Source organism: Falco cherrug, chromosome 8 (assembly GCF_023634085.1).
Source record: "Falco cherrug isolate bFalChe1 chromosome 8, bFalChe1.pri, whole genome shotgun sequence".
Classification (NCBI taxonomy): domain Eukaryota; kingdom Metazoa; phylum Chordata; class Aves; order Falconiformes; family Falconidae; genus Falco; species Falco cherrug.
This window is the reverse complement of record NC_073704.1, coordinates 40,640,017-40,665,581: the sequence shown is the minus strand read 5'-3', so window position 1 is coordinate 40,665,581 and position 25,565 is coordinate 40,640,017. Positions and strand designations below refer to the sequence as shown.

The following is a 25,565-nucleotide window of genomic DNA, read 5'->3' as shown; positions in this document are numbered from 1 at the left end:
TCTTTAAATTAGATATTTATCATTGATTGCAAACCTACTATATTGAGTTTGAAAAAAGCTAATGTCATTTGCTTAGTTCCCTGGATAAAGGATTTGGGGATGTACAGGACAGAAGAAAGTATTGGTAAGGAAACCTACTAAACAGCAACAGAATTATTTTTGCACTGCTGGTATAAAATGGCAATTCTGAATATTGAATTAAGTTCTGGTTTGCTCTTCTGCATTTACGACTATAACTCAGCAGGCAGCAATAAAGATTTTCTGTACAGTTTTCTTAAACTAGCTTAAAGAAACAACTTCAGAATATAAATAATCAACTTCCTTTTAATTTTCTTTCTATAAAAAAAATACCTTGCTCTTAATCTTTTAATTTATAAATTGGAGGGGTGGTGCACATAGACATATAAAATATTTACATGTTTTGATACATATACTTTAATATAAAAATAATCTATTCCTTGTGTGCCTTTGTTTATTCTGCTTAAGTTCTGGTTAATTCTCGCTTAAGATTTTGTACACTCACTAGCAATGATTTAATGTTTTTTTATTAAAAGCGTCTTGCATTAAAGTTTCCTCTTCTGCCAAAGTTTTCATATGATCTACTATTCAACAAGAGCCTGGGAGAGACATACCCACAGAAAAAAAATCCATCATCTTACAAACCTGAGGCAACAGCTCTGAAAATTCACAACATTTTAAACCACTAGGAGAAAGGAACTACAGCTGGTAACTTTGGCATCAAGCTTACAACTTTTTAAAAAACCCCACATCCCACAGGAAATCTGATAAATGCAACAGCAAATTCAAAATTTCAGTGTTAAATTTCTTTGTTAAAAATGGACACTGTATGTAATCTCACCATCAGGATTCACTGAAAATACTGATTTTCAATATTTACACTTTCTAACACCTTTCATTGTAGATAACTGCCAGTCATCATGCTGTTTCTTAAACTAAATTGAGATTTCTTAGCCCCTCAATAACACAAGATTCGTTGACAAAAAGATTATTCTTTAAGGTCATTTTTCTGAATCTTTCACCATTTGCCAACTTCAACTATCTCACCAAGTGCCATAATATTATTATCTCGCACCCAAGCCATCAACACTTCATTGAAGTGAATATGGCAAGCACCCGTGTTTTATTCTTCTTGCACATGCAGCACTAGCATCCTAAAGCTCTGCAGTATTGCTATAGTTCATTTGCCTATGATCTATTTAAAGAATTACCTATCTTTAGTCCTACTGACAACAGATTTATTTTTTTTTAATTCTAACTTTAACCTCCTAAAGAATGCAGTTATATGAAAGGATATTCTGAACATCTTTTGAGACTCCTACACCTGTGGAAAACAGGGTGCTCTAAGAAATATCCTACTATACTATGATTTAAGTTCCTTGCTTCCTCAGGAAGAGAGGACGAGAATTAACAGGTGAGCTCGGCAAAGCTGCTGGGGCAGGAGGCTGGTGGCAAAGCACACCAAACAAAACAGATTAGACTGGCACATGCAATGAGCACACAATAATATAAACCACAGCATTATTTTCTTATTTCACTGAGTCACCTCGTAGTGCCACACCAAGGCAATCTATTTTCTGGCCAATTGTTCAATTTGCTTATCTGATTTATTCCATCACAATATTGTAAGTTTTTTTAAAAAAAGTATTTAGATAAGACAGGAAATTTTAAAGTGCTGAAAGATCATACAGAGGCTTTCTCAGAGCTTGGCTATTTATCTTCAAAAACATGGGATTGGTTTTTGCTGCAAAAGTTTTTACTGTGTTTAATTTTATAGAGTAACTAAAACTAGACAGGCTACTTTTGGTTTGTACCTAGCAAACGAAATTCAGTTGCTATTGTACTGCAGCTGTACAAACGTCAATTTTTATTATCTGGGGTTTTTTTGGGGGTGTGTGTGTGGTTTTTTTTGTTTTGTTTATTTTTTGTTGTGGGGGGTTTTTTTGTTCATGTCAGAATCAATACCTGGGTACGCCATTAATACATATCCCCAGAAATCTCAAGAACATTTTACCTTTGGACATTTCTGAAAAGAATGAAAAACTCACTCTTTTAGAGTGCAACTGCACTGTGATGTATTAATGTAAAGTATTTATCTAAACTCAAGCATATTTTAAAGTAATCCTACCCAACTGCCCATCACTGCTACAGACCAGCCAGCCTACATAGCTTAGAGGTACCTGCTCCCTTGGCCATATCACGCTCAAGGCTGTCATTCTGGCTTCTTCCCCCAGACCTGTGTGACCTCTCCACTATGGGAACTGCTGCTCCCTTCAGAAGACAAGATTTGCTGTTTGGAAACTCCAACAGACTACAGACATCTAACGTGGAATACCTACCTCTTCCATCTAAGGAGCCTAGCATGAAAGAACTGCAGTTCACCACATACCTCATGGATGCACATTTGGTATTCCAAATTCACCTAGCAAAGCCAGTCTCACTCACAGGTAAAAGCCAGTCTCACTCACAGGTAAGAATCACTGTTCTGCTTGTTCTGTGGAATAACCATTAACCACATAGCCTAGAAGAAATAACACTGTGCCTACATAAAGACAACTCAGGTTTTGACAGTACTTACCAAGCTGCGAGTGGAAAAAAGAAATCCAGAATTCTGTGGATGAATCAGGGATGTATGTGACAGAAAAAAAACAAAAACAAAAGCTTCCAGGTGAAAGTACTGCACTTGCTAATAGAAGTTAAATTTCTCTTCTAAATATAGATAACAATTAAGAAAACGACATCTATTGACCTGAAATCCTGAAGGCACCTTAAGATACGATTTTGACCTTATTCTTCTTATTCAAGAACACAGTGAAAGCCAGAACATGAATGTTGGTATACACCAAAAAGCTTCTCCACACCTTAACAAAATAACAGTCTTAAACTTGATAATTAAAACTCCAAGTTCCATGTTAATGAAAACCTCAAGCAGGGCTCCCTAAACATGTCTTCCATACATACTCCCCTGCCCAGAGGCAATGGTATCAATCTCTCTGCCTATCAAAGGTAAGAGGACAAAGACAGTGGTAGGTATACTCTACTGGTTTATCTCTGAAAGCACCTGCCAGACAAGTCATCTGCTGTCTTCAACAACACTCCTAAGAAATTATCAGAATATCAGATGCTTTCAGTAGGAGAGGAGAAAGACATTTTTTCAGTTACGCTGCAGAAAAGATTAGAAAACAGATGGTGAAGCGACAATTCTGCCTATTAATGTCATTCTCTAATAAGCACAAATTCACCGGAACTTCCAAATCTATACCTTCAGTGATGGCAGAAGTTACATGGTTGCTTACAATAATGCCAGTTTCTCACAGGATTCCTTAGAAATAGCATTCTACTCACCGTACATAGAGGCAGCTAAGGTAAGAGGCAAAGAAATATCTCTTGGACTGCACCATGGGCTAACACCAAGTAATTATCCTGAGTTTCTGGTTTCACAGCATTTTGGAAAATAAGACTAGCCTAGACTACTCTGTGTCAACCAAGGTTTTGAGAAAGCTGGCAACAGAACTCCTTGAATATCCACCTCAATAGCTGCATGCAGTACAGAGGATGAAGTAGCTTTTCAAACCATCAATGATCTAGGTGAGCTAACAAGAAATCCAGGATTTTTAACCAACAGCTATAAATGCCTGATTCTTAGAACCAGGAAAAGAAATCTATACTTGAGTACAAGTCACAGGCTGTACTATTAGACATAAACTAGTTTTGATCTATTTTGCTCAAGCAACATTGATGATAGAGCAGAAGTAGATGATTCAACACATCAAAGCAACTTAAAAAGAACCCAGGATACTTACTTTGGACTAGCCCATATCATTTGCAATGCCTTCATTGCCACTATGACTAAAGTCACTCAGAATAAGCCAGTTTAAAGCAAGCAAGCAGTATATTATATTGAATATGCTGACAATATATGCTTCAAACATGCAGACTGCGAAGAGAATTCAGACATTAACCCTGCCTAGGATCGATAAGACAAACTCACACAGAAGATTAACTACCCAGCACTTCCTATAAATGTACCACCACAGACTTGACTGTTCAGCACCTGCCTTACCTGCACTCTGATTCACTTCATGCCCTAAAGAACACTCTTTCAGGACTATGCAAAAGAAGTAACTACAGAATCATAACTACAACACGAGCTACAATTTAACTTTTTGAAACGGTATGGTAAATGAAATCATAGTGAACTTTGCACAAGATTATAACTGCTGATTCAACTCCCTCCCTCCTGCCACACAATTGCTGGGTCCAGCACAAGGCAGGCTGTGGAAACTTGTCTTAGGGAGGGGAAGGACCACTCCCTTTCCAGCGGGAGTCAGTAGTTACACAAGACCAGGTGTGAAGTGAAAGGGAACCCTAAGTGCAAGAATACTTCTTTATCATTGCCCTCTCAAAGACATATATGTACCAAAATTCCTAAGTGCAAACAGTGAGGCTAGAACTTTTACCCTGTTTGGAAAAGATCTGAAAACTAATGCGTTCAAACAGTAGTTACCTTTCATGAATTGTGGTAAAGCATTTTGGTATTAAGGTGCCAGCTTACTACAAGAACAACACAGGAAAAAAAACCAGCAGGTTTGCCTAATTTCTATCAGAAATATAATTTTGAGGAGAATGCTTCAAAAGCATCAGACAACAGTAACTGTAGGCTTAACTAAAGGCTTCTGGCAGGAATATTCAGCAATCAGGAATTATTTGATCTGGAAGGTCCACTCAGATCAAGTTTAAGTACCTCTCAACAAACTATGTTCCCTGAATTTGTCCATCTGTGAGACCATTTTTTAATTTTCACATGTTCTAAAACAGTGAGTTCTACAATTTCATTACCTATCATTAGTAAATGTACTTCTTCTGTTTCAAGTACCTTTACCAATCACTTTGCTGGATTTGATGTGAAGCAGCTGGCCAGCAGGCTCAACAGAAGACAAGACAAGTTAAAGGTACTCAGCCTCAAAAGCATCCCTAAATGCATTTCTGAATCCTCCAGTCTAATACTTTTCATTCTTAGGACACTTCTGGGAGAACATAAAAGAATTAAGCAGATCTTAAAGTGTTGAGATTAAGTTATATATGTGCTCATATGTAACTTTCTGCTCCTACTTACTGGAAAAAAACCCCACACCTCAACATCAAAAATACATTTCTTTAATAGTAAAAAAGAAGCCTCTTAAGGGAATGGACAGAATGACGATATATTTCCAGTGCTGCCTTTTGTTTAAGAGAGCCCACAATCTCCATTCCACTGATGCTTACTTTCTCAAGAGAACTTCCAAAGTTGTGTTTGGAGTACCTTACACAGAAAGGGAAGTCACAAACAGAAGTTTAAGGGCTGCTACTGCCAGATGTTGTCTTTGATAGTGGAGTGCTTCTGCTCAGGCAGAGACAGGTGTTTCTCTTGTCACAACTGAGGAATTCATTCAGCAATAAATTCTCCTGGTAGTCCAGAAGAACACCGAAGCTTCACAATTGCAAAAAAAAGTGATGGGAGAATTCTCATGTCTTGCCTGTTCAAGGTATTTCTTTTCTGCAGTGGTTAATGAATACTTAAATAAGTACATGAAAAACTGTATCACTAAGACTCATGCGAGGGTTGAAAATGAGAAGAAAAATTGTTTGCTTCTTATTTTGGGGACTACCTACAGGTAGTCAACACAGCCAACAGATACTTGGTAAATCAGTGGACAAACAGTTAACAGTGACTCAGCTCTTCTGTGTAGCACTCTTAGGAGTAGTGGTTTATTCTGTCCTACAAGGAGCAGCAACACTGATGATTTTGAGACAATACAGGGAATCCCAGGCTTTCATGAGCTACCTCCCTTATATCAAAAGTTCCCTTGGAAAACAAATGAACACCCATCTTCATCTTGAATATACTTAACAGTAATGTACATTTAAGGTGGATGTAACATTCCAACTGCTTTTTCTTTCTTCTCTTGTTTATTTGACTATAGTGTTATTTCTACAGAGATACCAAGATTGGTAACACCATGAACTTAGGTACCCAAGTTGCCTGTACAGTCAGGGGAGAACCATGGGACTCCTAACCATAAAGCAGAGCGCTGCCCTAAGCAAATCAGTAGGGAACCCAGAGCACGAACAGAAGTTTCTGCCCACAGAAGTTAAATTTCATGCCTCCATCTAGTCCATCCTTCCCAGGCTTGAGGCCATCCACTTCGATCACCATTTAAAAAAAAAAATAAAATCCACATGCTAGAGAAAGCTCTCTCTCCAGTAGAAGGCAGCTAACTGTAATTCCACATAAAAGCTTTTTGTGTAAAAGCTCAGCAGTTCAGAAGAGGGGGCCCAGGCTTCAATTACCTTGTCAGCCTCAGAGCAGCTGGATTCCGCAATGGGCTGAAGATCATCTGACCAGGGAACTTTACAGTCATGCATTTCCATTTGCCTCAGCCTCTCTGTGGCTGCAATTCTACAGCAGCCCACATCAATCCCACCAGGGCTCTTCCTCCCTTCTTGTACAAACAAGCTGTTCCAAGGTGCCAAGCTGGCTGCAGACTAGTGTTACCTCTTCTTGTTAGACACTTTCTGCGTGTAATGTCCTGAATCTGCTTGGAAAAGGATATGAAAGCTGTGAAAGTCAGAGGTCTCACTGGTACCTTATTTGTCTCTGCTTCCACTGCCTTTATCTTGTTCTTCCTCCAGAACTTACCAGACTTGTTCAGTTCCTAAGATTCCAGAAAACTACTGCAGCAACAAATAAACTCATTTTGAGGACTGGGGTGGGTGGGATGGAGATTCTATTGAGGTGAACAGAAAGATGTGCTGGAAAAGGTAAATAAGAAAGGAACATTTATACCCTCGGGAGAAGAATGAACAGCCTCAATAGAAGGAAACTGGACAGAAAAGAAAACCAGTGTACATTTAGGCCTTTGCTTTCTGGTGGCAGTAAGTCATCACATTAACCTAGATGTCCTCAGCAGAAGCCATCACCTCAGGGAGGAAGGGGTTTAAAAAATTCTGCTTTAAGCAGAAGGCAACTTAAATGCACCAATTAATTGGAAGCAGCCAAAGGAAGAGGATGCTGGGAATAACAACCTGGGCCTCAGAACATTAGCTTCGTTCTTCTTTAAAAGGGAGGTGGGTTCTAGGCTGAGTTGGAGAAGACCATGGCTGGGAAGAAAGAGAAAGACAACAGGTTTCACGTAACACCTGAGGTGAGATGCCCCCATGCTTCTGAAACTGACCTCAAGTTCTAGTCATGTTTTATTCAAAATTTCAGAATACTGCTACTGGAGACTAATATATGTCCCACTTTTGCTGGCCATACTTGGATTTTAACACAGAAGTACTCACGTAGAGTTTCAGGGAAAGTTAAAAGAAACATGATGCCTGAACAGAGGCCAAGAAAAGCCTGAGGCCTACTTCACACTGGAGCGTGACAAAAGGCTGATGAGTTTAGGTAGCTGCCCAAAAGACTTGGTTAGCAGCTAAACTGTAAATGCCACAATCTCATCCTGACTTGTCAGAGCCACACCTTTTCTTTTCAGAAGCATGCCCTGCTGTCCGGAAGACTTCCCTGGTTTATGGCTTTTGTCAGTTCAATGACTGTAACTGCTCTGCACTCCTGACTGCCCTGGTTCCTCAGGCTTGCTCATCTGGCTTAGAGACACTTGGATTTGCAATGACAACAACCTGACAAGTTCCTGACAAGTAGCCTGGTTCTTACATGCTCCCCTGGCAACTGGAAGATGCTCGGGAGATTGAGTCCTCTCAGACTGGGGAGATGGGGATCCTGGACATAATGCTACGTGGCTGTTTAGCTGATATGTAAAAATCACTAGATGGGCCATTTTCTCCAAGTGTGACTACTGATGCCATGTTCAGTGTTTTGAATTCAGTACATTCAGGCATTATCAGATGAGGGTCATTGTTTCAAGGACCCTGCCTATGTTCTTTCCCCATCGTTTCTAGATCCTTGAGTGCTGTCTATTCTCTGCTTGGACCAGAATTTTTCCAGAGTTTTTGCACAAAGTTTTATGCCTACCTGCTCAGAAGAAGTTTCTAGGACAACTTGTGGTTAAAATTTGAGTACCACAAGACACTACCAAGATCGTGTTGCAAATAAGTCTTTCCAAATTTTGTTCTTAAACTTGGGATGCAATTGTTTTTTACAGCCCATTGTATCAGTCTGCACCTCCTATTTAGTTCCCACCTTGCTGTTACCAGCAAACCTGGAGACAGAAGTGGATTTTATCACCTTCTCCTTTGAATTTGGTCCCCCAGATGTGTGTGCCAGCTCTATCAATTTGTGACATGCTTTCAATAAATACGGGAACTTTGCATTCTGTTACTTGTGAAACATCCAGAAGTGCAATGGGGAAGGTGCCAGTTAAGTGAATGATGATAATGAAAAGTTTTCACTGCTAGATTCCTGCTTTTTCCTCGTATGCAAGCCTTATACATTCATACAAAAACCCAGTAGTTCTGTACCAGTGAAATGCAAGATGAGCAAAAGTGCTGTCTAGAGCAATGCTGCAACAGGCAGTGGCCCGCCATTCTGCCTGGAAATAATTACTCCATGGCCCCTAAAAAATAACATGACATGAAAATGCTTAAAAAGCAAGGGAAGAGAAAAAAAATCCTGTGACAACCGGCATGCGCTGAGATCTTAAGAACAACTCTGAAAAAGAGAAGCAAGTTCTTTTTAAAGACAGAGGTTATTAAAACTGACAACTAATTTTGTCATTTTTGCTTTCTTACCCAGTATGTATACAGAACAGCTCTATTCACCAACTCTGATATGTTCTTTTCCCCTGGTAATTCATTTCCTTGGTCAAATCGTGCAAACTCACTGCCAGCCATTATTCCACCTAACTCTTTCTTTGCTCCTAGCATCTTTTAGCCCAACTCTTGTCCTCATTTGATACTGCTTGCAAAGGGCTACTTGCTGTTTTTTCAATTCACCTTTGCTAATGTAGCAAATTGCATCAGTCCAGTACAATGTCAGACAGCCACAAGGGTTGGTATATGAGAGGGCTGAACCAACAGTAAAGTGTAACTTCACCATGAAGTGGGTATGTGGATGAGGAAGAGGCTACAGAGAAGAACTGTCAGTCTCCCAGTTCTCCAATCAGTTTTTCTTAAATACCCTGCATAAATCAAAGCCGACAGTACTACAAGATACCAACACTGAAAGGACTCTACAATGTACTATTTTTCATTATGTATAATTTGTGAAGTCTTCGTCACACTATGTCAAATAAAGAAGCTAGCTTAAAGCAAGAAATATAAAAGTGCCAAACAATACAAATTTTAAGTAACAACACTTCAAGGATGACTGGGGAAAGGAAGGACTTAATTTCTTACCATACACAGCTTTCTGCAACACAGAGAACCAGGGACTTCTCAAGAGAGGGAAACCCCTCTGGTTTTAATTACAGAAGGACAAGATGCCCTCAACGGCTACATTAAGAGATACCGGCTGCCACCTTTAACAATGGGTGCAACTGGAATAACCCTTTTGGACAAGTAGAAGCTAATTAGGTGGTTTTTGAGGCTGGCAAAACTACTGAAGGAACAATTAAAAAGCATGCACTTGTTGGCTTACTTCTAAAATCTTATTTCATTACTGAACCTCTGTTTCAAAATTACTTTTTCTGCAAGCAAAACCTGACACATGCTAGACACTCAACTTGTTTGCTGTCTGCCACAAGGATTTTGAAGTTTATTAATAATGTTCCAAAGTTCCTACCAAAGTCTATGACCTACTGCATGGTGAATGTGTCAGCCGATGCTTGAATAACAGATTTCTCAAACAAGCACTGAGGCTGCAAACAAGCTTCTCTTAGAAAAATGTTGGACTGACTTTTGCTAGAAGGAAGACAGTGGGGAGAAGAGTTCAGATGGTCAGCTGAAGCTCCCCCAGAACATACTTTGTCAGCATGCAAATTTCCCAAAAGTCTATCAAAATTAAATTCAAAACTGGTCATTTGCCTCTTCTCTCACATACCAAAGTCTGCTAGCACTCAGCCGCTGAGAGTTTAACTGCCTGAGTTGATGTGCTATATACATTATTTGTTTAAAGAAACTTCATAATTTGGCCAAGGTGATTATGCTGAAGTAAGAAAAATGTTAATAGGTTTCCTACACAGATACCATTCCTCATCTTCACTCTGAATAAAAGAGCTTCCAACACTAAAATATTTGTAATAACGGGGAGAGAAAAACTTCTGGGATTACTAAATTTCAGAATAAATATTTTGGAAAACAACGTTCTAGAAAATCTTCATCAATCACTAACTAAAAAGCTCATCCCACTCTATCAGGTATCATTCACCTTCCAAAGCTGTAAGGTAAGATGTTTCACCGAATTCTAAAAATTTATTCATCATTCATTACATAAAATCCAAAGATTATTACATTTCTTTTCTTACACACCATTAGAATAGTATCAATACCATCACTCCTGATGCATACTTTCATCACTGTTTACAGACTCAAGGTTTAAAAAGAAAAAACCACACCAACACCTAAACAACAAAAGCAATTTGTTTTATGCTTGAATCCTCATGACAGGTCATTAGGAGATGGTTCTCTATAGGATATGCCATAGATGACTCTCCTTTCAATCATACATCTTCCTAATTTGAAAAACTGGATTACTGTTTTTTTTAAAAAAAAAAAAATCTACAGCTTCTGTGTAGGTGTTCTCAAAAGTACACAGTCAGTGTATTAACGGATACTAGAGAAGAACAAGAGTTTCTGCCCTCATGCAGTCTGTGGCAGGACACAACAGGGTAAGGGGTAGAAGAAAATTTCTCCCTTCCTCAAACAAAACCTCCAGAGCACTTGCCACCACAGGTCCAAACAGCATTCAAATTATTTTCTGAATAATTTCAACAATCTTATTAAAAAAAATTGTAATTTATTTTTAAAAAGCAATACTTTACAGAAATTACTACACATCATTTGAGGGAGAAAAATGGTGATTTATGTTCCACTTGTCAAAAGTACAGTCTCCTCATTTAGAGGGGACAAAAGCCTACGGCAATGATTTTTTCTTTATTTGCCATCCTTTAGAATGTTTTCAAGCCACTGGAAAAAGTACTGCTGCACACACACTGAGGCATCAAGATTTTTCATGAGGGATCCACTCCATTTCCCATGAAATAAAAAGTGGGACCTGAGCACTCCTGGCTTCTTTGAAAGCACCTGACCTAATCAGGATGTGATTCACTATTTTAAGTGGACAGAAACAGAAGACTTTCACCAAACTGTCAAGTATTTTTTTCCACAGGGGTTTTTCCAGAGTGTTCTTTAGTTATTCCTCACTGCTCAGTTTGGGGCTGCTGTCTTATTTATGGAGTGCGGGGAATTTATTTGGAGGCAGAAATGGAAGCAAAATCATCTTGTGGTTTCAATTAACTGTCTCAAATTATTCATGGTTCCATGTCTTGCTCTTGGTACACATACGGCACATACAAATAATTAAGATCTCGCTAATGATTTGCATTATTCTAAATGGGCAAGGTTAGATGAGGCCTAATTTGTTGGGGTCTGTCCCTTCCCAGTGTGTGCCACAACCTGAAATTAAACAAAATGTAGCGAAACCATAGTATTTTTAAAAGCCATTTATGACAATCTTTTTGACAGGCTTTGTGTTTTAAATTTAATGAAATACAATTATCCCTAGGGACAATGTGCAACACAGACCCTTTCCAAAATCAAAGATCAGAGAATTAAAATGAAAATATTTAACTAAAAGTAGCGTAGAGAAGACCACCAAAGTAGCTTTACAAACAAATGATGAAAAATAGATTTAATTTATTATAAAGAGTACAGTAATTCAATCAACTGTGTGCAATTTAAAAATCTTGCAACTTGCAAGGCCTAAATGTTTTTCAACCCTGAAACATGGAAATATTTAAAGAAAATTCTTCCATCATGTAATTGCTATGAGCTAAAGAGAACTATCTGTACCCTCTACTGACAAACACTACCAAAAATTTCTAAAATTAACAGTTACTTACTGCAAAGTTTAATTTTGCCTCATACATTTAACTAACTGAACAACAAAATTAAACCCCTTCCCTGTTCACATGGATCTTCCCCAAAGTTCCTAGAATTAAAGTTTTTCATGCTAGAAGGCTTGATAAAATGATTGGTTATATTTTAAAATAGCTCTTAAAACCAGATTAGACTACCAGTTTACATGTTGATATCAAAATGAAAGTATTCAAAATACAGCTGAGAGAATAAAGATCACTATGATCGTTTAGGCAGTATTTAAAGACTAGAGATTAGCGTTATCTAGATGAGATAAGAACTCTGAACCTGAAAAAATAAGGTCATGCTATTACAGCTTCAGCTGCAAAAAAACCCTCTGAATCATAAGTTTGTAAGCCACCAAAAGGAAGGAAGCTGCTGAAACGAAGTTAAAATCAGCTACACAACTTAGCAAATAAAGCTCAAGATACTGCCAGCATGTGACTCGAATAGAACCACTCATAAGGAACATGTCCTCAGCAGGATGAGAAGCATGACAGCAGACACACACCCCCCCCAAGACCCTCTTACTTCACACCTTTATCAATGGCTGGAGGAGGTGGTGGCACACACCTCGGTGAGTTTCCAGACAATGCAATAGGGTGTGATGCCCAATGGCAGGGATGTCACTCAGATGGACCTAGACCAGAGGGGTGATCCAAGAGGAACTTCATGAAATTCAGTGAGGATAAACGTGGTGTCCTGAGCCTTGGGACAGAGCACTCTCTGCATCAGTACAAGTGGTGACTGTCAGACCAGGCTGCAGCTCTGCTGACATGAACCTGGAGGTCTGGTGGACAATACGCTGCTTTGAGCATAAGGCTGGAGAAGACCCAAATGGGCCCATGCTGCTATGATTTAAAAAAGTAATTTCAAATAGGAAACTACCATTTCTATTCAGAGACATTATTATGAAATGACAACAAAAACCAGGCAGACTGCAAGATTACAGTAACCACTAACTGCACTGTTCCTGCATAAAAACTTTTGATACTCATTTAAAATAGAAATAACCTTTAGACATAAAGTAGGCCATTTTTTCTTCAAATCCTCTATCTATACTGCAGATCACAACAGGCCCAGGGGCTGTTCACTGGCCCTTAGGTTACATGCTATAGACTCAGCACGTCCGTTCCATGTAGCACTTGACCATGGACCTCCTACTCATGGCTCCGCAGGATGCGATTCTGGCCCCAAAGCAGGTTATGGGTTAGTTTGTTCTTTTGGTTTGTTTGGTTTTGTTGTTTGGGTTTGGTTTGGTGTTTTTTTGGTAAGTGAAAGTTTTTCAGTTTGAATGTCCAAAATAATGCAAAAGCTAAGCTGAAACTCAGTGTGAAGTGTAAATCACCGTTTTCACAGCACGCTGACAATACATACTCCATGTTCTCAGATACAAGATGAGGGCATACTGAAATGCTGAAACTGCAGGAATTCTGGTACAGTCTTGACTGTGCTGCCTCCTGGCACTGGCCTCCTGCCTGCACTATCCTTCAGACTGTGTTTGCGTGTCATCTCATTAGACACCATTTGGCACAAGCTAAAACAGTATCATGACTGCACTAGTAGTTAAGCAGTATTTGTGTTAACTCTGCAGCCTCATTTCACTAAAAAGTTTAGAAACACTCAAAAGAGACAAGCCACAGATCACCTCTAAAATATTCTTCAGATCCACAGTCAATTATATATATATATATAAAAAAATAACAATTAAAGAAATATTGTTCCGTTTCCTTCCCCCTTTCCACTTTTTTCCAGAATAAAAGCCGGATGTCAGCTTCCTCTCATAAAAAGTTTGCTATCTCTCAGAACATACAGGAACAATATCCTAAATGTTTTTGACCACCTTCTCCCCTCTCCATTTCTAAAAAAAGATGAATGTACCATCCAACTTTAAAAGTCCACCTGTCACAAGAAACTTTGCAACTTCAGTTATAAAAACTAACTCTCTTCTGGTGAAGTGACAATACATCGAATGCATTCCATTTAGGAATGGAAGACAAAGAATTAAAGCTATAAAAAAAGCAACAAAGTTCTGAGCAATACAGATTCTTATTCCCAGTTATAAAATAATTATACAGACGCTTTCTGAAAACAAAACCTTTAGATTAAATTACATGTCTTAAATAACCTTTCAGGTATCAGCTTTAAACTATGTCAATGTTAAGAATTAAAACAGGAAAACAACTCATTTGCTGTCATCATTATAGACAGTGGAATCTTCCCAACTGTGAGAACGGCCTCATTCACGCGCACAACAAAACTAGATTAGACAGCAATACCTACCGTTTGTAAATGCAAAATACAACATTAATTCTTAATTTTAGCTTAGTTGATGACTACTTCAAAGTTTAGAAAACAAAAGAACTTAAGAAATATCCTTGTTTTTCATTTTAGCGAAGATCTAGCATTTATTGCCTTTCAGTCAGTTCAATTCATTAATCATGGGCAATGCTTCCCTCATATAATGACAGTTGAGAAAAAAAAATAACATATTTTGGCATTTCTTACATGCCCAACACAGTTAAGAGTATACAGGGGTTTGCTCTTAATTACATTCTGGTTTCAGCATTTTTAATTGAATTACCACCTAATTACACCTTCATATAAACCCTTAAAAACAGAAATTATACCTTAACAAAATAAGGAATTTCAGAAGGTGGTATCTAGCCATTCAAATTACAGCATATAGCCTTCTTGCCAACTGAAGGTACTCAACACCATATGAAGGCCAAGTCAATGCAGTTTAATAGTTACTAACAAGCCTTCTCAGTGAATAACTCAAGAGTAACACTGATAATTACAATTTTGGACTGATTCCGCATCCTGATCAAAACGGATTATCTTTCACCAATTTAAACCTGAAATACCAGCAGAATACAAGAATACCACTGTTTTTACAAGGCAAGTTTTTAGAATTCAGCAATACTTAATTTGCCCTCAAAAAGCAATGAAACACTGAGGTGGGAATACACACAAGCATTCCTGTCCTTCTACCCCTGTACGGCTTTACTGACTGTAACATCACCAAGATTTTAGGTTACACAGCCGTCACTCAGACCTTTGCTGGCATCAGTACAATTTTCAGTATGTCACTTGCTCATTTTCTCTGTAACGAAGTTTCTGCCGAAAAGCAATAGTAGCACAGATCATTAGGAGGGCCATCACAAAGAAAGTTCCAAAGACACAGAGGTAAAGGCTACCATCCTGCTCTGCCTGAAAATGGGATTAATTTGGCAGAACTGTGGAACAGCGGTTAAGAAAGAAAAGAAAAAAATAAAGGGTACATTCTTTCACTGAACTATCTGAAGTAATTCAGTTTTTTATGACAGCACCCAGCCAGGTACAAAGAAGTACTTCACTCCTCCAATACCGAGCTTCAGCAGATCCTGTCTTAACAATACTAGTGCTTCCTCCAGCTGCTTCTAGTGGCAGGAACAGGTAGGCTTCCCACAAACGCTTCCCTCATTTCCAAGTGTTTTTTTTCAAATACCTCTAACCACATAACCAAAGATTTATGCCTCCAGTTAGCAAGCGAATTGTCTATTTTTTTTTTTCTAGCCAGACTGCTTACTTCTAGTTGCAGCTTCAACTAGGAAATTTAGAAGAAACCCATGAATGTTGGCCTCTCTCATCAAGGTTTACTTTACCATGAAACCATCATCGTATTTGCTGCAGTGGATAAACACTTCTCTGCTCTCTTTCCACCAACAATTGAAGTACTTGATGTATCTAATGTACATTTGGAATTCTTAGCCACAAAGATACACAATATAAACAATATGGCAGTAAATATTCATTTTCTGTGGGATTAATCCTAAATATGCTCTGCTGTTTGGCACCATAGTCACAAACTGTTTCTAAGAAAAAAAGAAAAAAAAAAACCTCCACCACCACACAGACAGCGTAGGGGAGAGAAGAGGAGAGATGCTGCATACAGTCACTGGCATCCAATAACACTTCAATTTCCATATGGAAATAACAAGAAATAAGATGCGCTGAGTTTTAAGCACCAAGGCAACAAAAACACATTAAGATTTCATCACATAAGAACTTGGCTGTAAAATTCGTAATTTTCTTGATCTTTTTAAAGAGTTCTCATTTTCAAGAACATCAGATAGCTAACAGACCATGTATTCTACCAACCAACTAAAGCAGACATTTGCATTAATCTGCTGTCTGTTAATTAAGTGGTGGAAACGCATCTCCCCTTTACCAAGAAATCTCTTCCGCAATCAGATTCCTCGTCAACCTCTATCTTTTTACAGCCCATGTTATAATGATTATTCTCCAGATGATTTCCCAAGGATAAGCACCCAGGACTTGCTACATCTTGGCTCTGAATCATATAGGTCCCCAAAAGACTACCTTTGCATACTGTGTTCACCACATTTGTCTGAATAGAGAAGAGATCCAGACAACTGTACATATAAACTTCATAATGATGATTTAAAATAGAACTGAATTCCAATTTCAAAGAGAAATAAGCTATGGGAATTGAAAGCCAGGCATTGTCAAAATTGGAAGTATAAAATGTTGGAAGAGAAGGTGGAATCAGTAAGAATGAAAACCACTGGAATTATTGTTTTTCCCCACTACCTGAAAGTAATGATATGACAAAGAAGAACCTCTATAGTTAAAGAGAGAAGGAAAATACCAGAAGTAGTTGTCTATCCTTATTTGCAAATCATCACCTAAGGAATTCTGTCACCAAATTCCAGAAAAGTGAAAGAAAAAAGAAATGACATTCAAATACTATTCCACTAAAACCACCCAAAAAGCATTATTTATGGTAACAGTAATTACCTCTTGCATCCTCATATAGCAGAGAACAGCCTTTCCCTCACACAGAACACCTCCCCCCACCAACTCACATAACATCCAGCATTTGAAGACAAACTTACTAAAGCTTTTCCTATGAGAAAAACTTGTGTATGAAGGGTAGATACACAAATAAACCCCTGTCAGCAGCATCTTTCCAGAAACATTTGTCAAGCAAGAGTTCTACTAGAACTACACTTGCAAGTACAGCTATTTCTCATAACCCGGAACACAGGGTTTGTAACTGTTGTTAAGTATTAACAGATTCCACAGAAATAGTGACAGAATTTTGATCTGTAATCAAAGTTATAACGTCAAGCTGGAAACTTTGTAAACTACATAACATTTACAGGTATGCAAATGTATCTATGCTTGAAAACAATGTATTAAGTAGGTTTACAAGTCCTGCTCTCAACAGCAACATCAGGAGTGCTGGGGTATTGCCCAATGCAACACGCTTAATACAACAACAACAACAAAGTGTACACTCTTAGGAAAAAAGAATCTCGGGCAGGATTTTACTTTAAAAGCAGTACTTAAGTCTGAAGTGGTTTATTGCGCTGCCTGTGCAATAAAGTGATTAGAGTTCAACCACAATCACAGGCAGCCTGCAGAGAATATACCAGCACATACAATTTCACAGACAATACCCCTAAAACTTGTGCAGGATTTTAAAGTGCTACCAAATTAATAGTGAGTGGACAGTCAAAAAAACCCTTTACAATAATAAAATTAAAGAAAAAAAAATCCCATGTCCCACCTCTCAGTTCCTTCAGAACACCTAACCATTCAGCTCTGAAGCCATAGCAGTTATCTTGGGCTTTACAGTTCTAGGCAGGGGGTTTTGGTGGGGAAAAAAAGTAAATTTCAAATCACTTCCCCTGATAATAATTGATACAAGACAGGAGAAGAATAAACTTAAAATCAAAGATTAAAACATTCCCCATGCAGCAAAAATACTACTTCAACTACGAAGGTATCTTTGCCATTTCCTTTAGCAAAATTACTGAAGACCTTTCTGAGTGGCTTGAGAATGATCTAGCATGGGGGTGGAGGCAAGATTTTTCTGATGTGCTTACTTTTGCCTGGGTGATTTTTAGCATTAATTTAGCTTAAGTGAATTTTAACAAATATAGGTCTTCTCCCCTGTAAGAGACTTAGGGCTGCAGAACTACTGTGATGACAGCCTCACCCAGGTACCAAAGGCAGAGCAGGCAGCTCAGAAAAGAAATGATGGTTTGGGAAATAATGGAGTTTAAGAGTAACAAAAGGAACCACCAGATGTTAAAAACTACTGCACCTACAACAGAAGATTCTGGCTGAGGACTATCCACTATTTCAACATCTCCCACATTTCCAGCTGCACAGGGTATGTATTCTGAAACATCACAGAAAATTAAGGAAGTACACACTCTCTATTCCTGAAAGTTCATTAAGTATAACTCAGCAATCATGAAAACTAGAGGACACAGAAACACACTTCCTTTGGGGAGGGGTGAACATAGATAATACCTAAAGAGAAGCATTCTCTGATGAACAAGCTATTTTCTTTACTATTTTTCTTTTTAAGCTCACCCACAATCTTGCCTCACCTATAGGAGAGGCACAGGAAGAACAGTGAATTGCTCCTAAGCTTTTTATCATTACTTCAGGATCTTCTGTTCTTTGTTAATACACACAGGTTTATATAACAAGTATATTAGAGGGCACATGGAGAACCTTGACCTGGGCACTTTGTTTTCATGTTTAGTTAATAAACATTCATCTCATTCTCTTCAATTAGTACACATGGGTGCAAATCTACACCCACTTTTATCCAAGCATCTACAAATATTGTAAAGCCTAATAACACAACACAGATGCTCTTTTTCAAATATCTTAGTCAGAATGGGGAAATATTTTCATTCCCTTCACAAAGATTATTAGATTCACTGGAAATCCCTACCCATTTGAAGCACATTTACAGGATTTCACACAGCAGTTTATAGATAGTAAAATAAAATGCCTTCAACCTAAAGACCACTTCCACACCCACCACGTAGAAAGAAACCCACAATATTTTCACCTACTTAAATAACACCAGTATTAATTGGCTATGTAAACAGCTGCAGAAAATAGCTGCATATAAAAATATTTCACAAATACAGAAAACCAAATACCCTCACTCCCCAACACACACACACAGCTGGAGACTGCATACCGGAGAAAGACAAACCAGACACCTTCACACCTGAACTCCGGGGATTTCTTCAACCATTGCCAATATCCTTAAATATATAGCCTGGGCAGACTTCCTTTCAGACTAAAGACTGGAAAAGAAGCAACTGCTTCCGACGATGATGTTAGAATCAATCGATCCCGTATGATTTCAAACCAAAGCAAGTCACAGTTAAGAGAAAAAACACTACTTACCAAAATGCCTGTACTTTGTGCTAGAAGCTTACGTAAGATTATGATTTCAATCACAGAAATCCCCAAATTTTACTGTTGAATTTATTTATTTATAGACCTACCAGGACTGCAGATATTCTAAAATTTTAGGCAGGTAGAAAATATTTAAGTAATTGAATACTGGAACACTTAATGTGCAATACTGGAATAACCACCAAAACAATGTCATTAACATAAGAAGCAGTCCAAATTGCAGACAGTTTCCTGCTCCTTTAGCTAAGATTCTTCGCAGGCATCTTCACAGGAAAGAGAAAGATTCGTCTTCTTACCAAAAACAGAGCAAGAAATGCTACAGAAAAGACAGTTTTTGTTTCTTAACTGTTCTTTTTAGTAAGTAGGATAGGCAATGTCAACAAGATCACTACTCTGTGCTCTAGGCAAAAGGCTCTTAATAGGAGGACATGGAAGGGAGAGACATACATGAAGAGCTGATAGCACCAAGTCTTTCAGAAACTGTCAGTGAGAGGGGAAAAGAAGTTTCCCTATAAAACATATCCCTGAATTAAGAGGAATGTTGCTCCAGTAACTTAAAAATAAGGTATGAGGAAAAGATGCAAGACAAATCTGTCAGAAGAAAAAGTGTTTTGTTTCAAGACAGGAATAAATAGTCCACCCTAATAAAAACAAAACAAACAAACAAACCCAAACCAAAAACCCAAAACAACCTTCTGCCTGTCCTTAACCTGCTCTGTTATTTTTCTGGTTAAAAAAAAAAGGATTTTTTTGGTTTATTTCTGGCAGCGCTCGCCATTTCACAGCACACTTAGCACACACGGAATTGATCAATACTGCTACAGACATGAGACTAGACTATCCATTTACTAACCACAAGAAAATGTCCTGTTCAGCAAAATCCTGTACATTATAACAATGAAATTTTAAAAGGCATTGTTGTACGGATCTCATTGCTCCCTTACACCGGCTACACTGAAAAAGTGAGCGCTTCTCTGCTAGCTTTCACACTGATAAACAAGTATACCTGTGCACACCGTGCAAGAATGTTAAAAAGTGCATCTAAACCTACACAAAGAACTGTGTACACATTTCAAGTGTAAGCAGAAAGTGCCAGGCTTGCCATGAAAGCTAATATTAGATCCGTTACACGGTCACAGTAGGGTTTTTCTTATGAAATTGATGGAGGTTCAAGCAGAAACGCACGAACAATCCTCCCAACCACTGGTTGCTACCATAACAATTTTCCTCCTAAAGAAACGTGGGGAAGTCCTCACACCCCGCTCGCTTCTTGGGACTCACAGAGCTGGCGTTTGAAACTCGACTTTGGTTGTTTTAAAGAGAAAAGTAGTAGCTTTTTTTCCACTACAAGTCAGTGACAAACTGAGCAGCAAAATACAAAGCGTTACCAATCGTTGTTTGGAAAGTCTCCCTTTACATTCTGTGCGTACATCTATACATGCACACACCCCTCACTATCACTAAAGGACGAGCCAATGCTTTCAGATCTGTACCTATTCTAAACTAATGAAGCATTAATGAAGTTCGCCATTCATCAGTGAATGGAACAGAAGAAGAGATCTCATTGAAGTTAGGAGCATTTCAGCTGGGTTATTCTTATTTAAAACAAAATAAGCCAAACAAACAAAAAAAAAACAACACAAACACACCAAACACGATGAAACACTAATAACTGCACTGCCAGATTACTGTATGTGACACTAGGTGGTTACGTCTCCACATTTGTTCCCCACAACTGATCTGAAATCTAAGCGCTGCACGCGTTTGAAGTGCTCACGCTATACATATTTAAGAATCGCGATGAAAACAGCTTCTGCCTTTACAGTCAGCGTCATCCCCAAACATCTGTCATCCGGAAAAAAGAACGATTTCTCCCCATTCACACTGATCGACAAAGTTACCTCAGGTTTTAAGTGCCAGCCCCAAAGCCTTACATTTTAGAGGACAAAACCAACAACATTCACTTACCTGAAGAACAAGAGATAAGAAAAACAGCGAACGCCAACTTAGTAGCAGCTCCCATTTTCCAACGTTGTTAAAACATTTAAGTGACTTTAAGTATCCAGTTTCCTGGCTCCTGCAAGCTGGAAGAGCTCCTTTCTTGCTGAACCGTTATAAAGCAATCTATAGCAACATTTCTGCAGCAGATAATGTTCATAAAACAGTAAAATCAGATTTGCTTAGCCACTGACGATCTCCCACCGGCTCTTTCTAGCGAGAATCCGGGTTAAGGGATGAATCTATTTGGAACTGCTTCAAAACACACGTGTCATTTGGCGTCTGTACAAACGGTGGCAAAATTTAATTCATAAAAGTACGCTACGAATCCACTTTTTTTAAAAAAAGTCAACAATTAAGCTGCTGGACACGACGAAGGCTCTGAGCACACCAACCCTTTTCCACATCAAGCTCCGTGAAGCATCCCTCGTGGGTGCCCAGTGTCGGGGAGTCGTATCGAAATCAGTAAACACGATGTTTTCGTCCTGGCTCCCCTCATACAGCATGTAGTGTTTGGGAGAAAAGTAGCTCCATCTCAGCTTCAAACCTCAAAAGCCTCCGGGTGAAGGGAGGAAGTTTTGTCAGTTTCTTGAGGAAAACTACCTTAAAAAAATAATAATTAAAAAAAATAATGGAAAGCCACCAGCTACACGTGGGCGACGCTTCGGTTTTCTTTATTAATGCTCAGGGATTTAGCGTAGCCCAGAAGAGGGAAAGGGGAGAAACGACAGTTTGATAACAAACCGACCTTCGGGCTTCCCGAAAAGTGGCAAATCTCTAGTCCTTCGGCCAGTCAGCGAGAGCCGCGCATCAACCCCTCTTCTCCCCCGTCTCCGCGGTCCTTCTCCCGGGCCGTGCAACACCGGCACTCCCGAATCCCAGCAAGATCTCAAATTCTTCTAAGAGATTTCCATCCCCTCCCCCCCAAGAGGCTATATTTGGTATTTAAACACAGAAGAGCGACTGGGAGGAAAAAAAAATGCAGTATCCAGCCGCTGGGGAGGAGGGTGATATATTCTTTGTGGCAAATCCTTTCCTTGCCTGCCGTGCTTCTAGAATTCGGCTTCTTTGGCGGCGAGGAGGCGAGCGAGGCGGCGGGGGCTGCGGGCCCCCTCCGGGCTGGCCGGCCGGGCGACGGGTCCCCTCCTCCCGCCGAGCAGGCTAGCGGCTCCCCCGCCCGAGGCACGCTGCTCTCCAACTCCTCACGGACACATCTCCGCGCCCGCCCCGCTGCCGCTCAGACAGAGACCCGAGACGGTCCTCCTCCCCCAACTCGATCCAGTTCTTGCCTTTTTTTTTTTTTTTTTTTTCTTCTAGGAGAAAGGAATAAGAGCGAGCAGGGGTGGAAGGGAAAAGCCGGCTGTGCTCCTGCTGTCTTCTCGTGCCTCCCACACAGCGCACCCGGCGAGCCCCGGCCAGAGGGCGGAGGGGGGTGGAATCCCCTCGTCACCCTCTCCCCTAACTCTGACCCCGGCTCACTCCCGGCTCCAGGGAAGCCGCTGCCGAACGCAACTCTCTCGTCTCCCGGGCGGCGAAGGCAGCGCGGCTGAGACCAACTTTGTCCCTCCAGGAGTGCAGTTTAGGGGTTGGCGAGGAGAAAAGGCCGAGCCCGGGGATTTTCTCTGGGCGGTGGCGGCAGGAGCCGTCTCTAGAGTCTCCCGAGTCCCGCTGGCAGCTCGGAACAGCCCTCCGTACCCTGCTGCTGTTGCTGCTCCCCTGTGGTAATTTCATATCTACCCATTCACTTGTGTGGCGTGGAGAACGGACCCAAGATGGCGGCGCCCGGACGATTGTTTTTGTTTCCTCGCCGCCTCCCCCACCCTCCCCTCCTTTCCCACAAGCACGGCAGCCCCTCGCGCGCCGCCCCGGATTGACAGCCGCCCTACCCACTCACGGCGCGCCGCCCGCCGCCAGGCCCCGCCCACCCCCACCCTCCGGCGGGGCGGAGCGGGCCGCCGCGGCGAGGGGCGGGTGGTGCGCGTTCCCGTCCGCCGTCCCCCCACCCTACCTGCCCGCGCGCCGCCGGGCAAGCGCGCCCCCGCCCGCCCCTCTGGGCGCGGCCCTCGGGCGTCCTCAGCTCGGAGCCGCCCGCCCGCCTCCCTCGCGGCTCCGCGCTCGCCCCTTGCCCCCGCCCTGCTCCGCCCCGCCGCCGGCTGCAGAGCGAAGGTCGGTGGGGGGCCGAGTTTCGGTCGCTTCTCGCCTCGGTGAGGCGGGGGCCCGGCGCCCGCCCTGCCCGGAGGAGGCCGCCGTGCCGGCCGGCGGGCAGGTGTGAGGAAAGGGCCGGGCCGCGGCACCTGCTCACTGCGCCCGGGCCTGCCGGCGCCGGAGGAGGAGAGCTGGCGCCTCCCGGTCCCACCCCCCGGTGTTATTAATTCACCTTCGCGGGGCTTGTTCGTGGTGCCGGGGCGTCTTTCCCCCAGAGCGCGGCCCTTTTCGGGTGCCGGAGCGCTGTAGGGGAGGGAACCCCAACCCAGAACCACAGCGAGACCCGCGGTGAGGGCCGGTGCCCGGCTGTGCACTGCCACCCCGTGTCACCTGCCTTCCCGGCCCTACTGCGCCCTGCGGAGCCCGGGCCCTGGGGGCTCCGCACGGCGGCCACGTCCCTCGGAGTATCCCCTGCTGCCCCAGCACCCGAGGTCGTGCTCTGTGGCCTTGCTCCCAGACGCTGCCACGCCAAGGTGCTGCGTTAATAGGTGTTTGTACCTACACGGCGTATCACGTGCGGGCAATTAGGTTTGTGCTGGTCGGCCTGAGGAGCAGGGTGCTCTGCTCGCATGGTGGCTGCCCTTCCTCCCTCTGGCAGCGTGCTGAGCCTCCCTCCGAATCACAACAAACTTCTGTTTCCTATCATTGTTTGTCCTTTGGCTGCCGCAGACCGGCGGCTCACGGTTTCTCTCGTAGGGAGATAGCCTTTAGAAGTTCCCGAGACGGGTACAACACTACGTTAGTTTACGTGCTGTGCAAGAGCAGAACAAAGGGTCTGTGCTCCAGAACGTGAGTATAAAGCAGCACATGTGCTGGGTTTGGAACAGAGGAGGGAGAAAGCAGGAAGGATTAATAATTTCCAGTGTTCTCACTTTTTGGGGAAGGCAGTGGTACTTTGTGTCCCTCTAGATAAAACACTTTTGCACTAGATTATTGCTGTTGAGGACAGTGGTCCTCCTTCCTGAGCTTGATGACACACTCCCTATGCTTTTTGGTTTTTTAAATGGATGCCATAAGCTATGTTACTTGTCTCTGAATAAAAAGGAAGATGTGTGTCTTGGATCTGGAGATCAATGAGGGAAAGCATAAGGGCCTTAATGCTGGCCTTTAATTTCTGTATTTTATAAAGGCCTGTGCTTGCATAAGCAAGAAGTACTACGTTCTCTGAAAAGGGGTTATGTTGTTCACGAACCCGAAGTGGGTATTGAGCAATTCCAGATACCTTCCTTTTCAGCCTACTTAATGTTTTTTGGGGATGCAAATACTAGGTGGTACTAGATTGGAAGGAATATTGCATATAAGATTTTCCACATATGTGAATATACAGCCGAGTCAAGGCTGAGTAGCACTGCCAAGCTCTCTGAGCTGTGCTAATTCACTGATCTACAGAGGTGTTCAGTAACTAAACCTGGTGAGCCACCATAGCACTTGGATTCAGACATGAAGAAATTTAGGTATTTCAGCCAATTTATACTGAGGTGTCTGCTTGAGTTCTTAATCAGGATTCAGGCATCCTTTGTGTTTCTCTGCTGTGTTCAAACACTTACCAACACTAAATTCATCCAGTGACAATATTTTTTTATGATTTGAAACATCCAAAAAGCAAAACAAGATGTAAGGGATTGCGCGCATCGAGAAGCATCGAGGCATGTGGCAACACTTTTTATGCCATCTTTTATCCAAGTATTTCAGAGTGATTTACAAGCATTAATTAATGTAAGTATTACAACACTCCTACTTAATCTGTAGTTTTTAATATTCTTCAATAGCAGAATATTTAAATGTGACCTGTTCTGCAGGTTGTATTTTCACTTGGCTCAGCTTCTTCAAAATGCTCGTCATGTTGCCACATGAGTAGGAAATTATAGCTAAAAATATTGCTATTGTATATGTGTGTGTGTGAATATATATATATATATACTTCCCATTGTAGGTATTTGGGGTTTTTGTTTTTTTTTTTTTAATGACAATGTAAATTATGGTACACATTTGTATTTTACCAATTATTTTTAATAAAAGTAGAATAAATATGTCATCTCTATAACACTATTTGAATGAATGTCATAGGAAGGAGGTGTCTTTTACTC

The 25,565-nt window shown here is 40.9% G+C and overlaps 1 protein-coding gene across 4 annotated transcripts in view; it reads right to left on the bottom strand.

Annotated features, from left to right (window-relative positions):
• Positions 1-23,093, bottom strand: part of ACVR2A (activin A receptor type 2A) — a 71,404-nt gene extending 48,311 nt beyond the window's left edge. Inside the window, exons 1-2 of one of the 4 annotated variants that reach the window (XM_027814727.2) lie at positions 22,022-23,093; positions 21,244-21,876 (exon numbers count right to left, since the gene is read on the bottom strand). In XM_027814727.2, coding sequence (XP_027670528.1) covers positions 21,244-21,298 — 55 coding nt within the window. In that variant the 5' untranslated portion in view covers positions 21,299-21,876; positions 22,022-23,093. Of the gene's footprint in view, positions 1-21,243 lie in introns of all 4 variants that reach the window. The other 3 variants (XM_027814733.2, XM_055718101.1, XM_005433170.4) reach the window with 3 other exon arrangements.
• Positions 23,094-25,565: the final 2,472 nt, after the last annotated feature.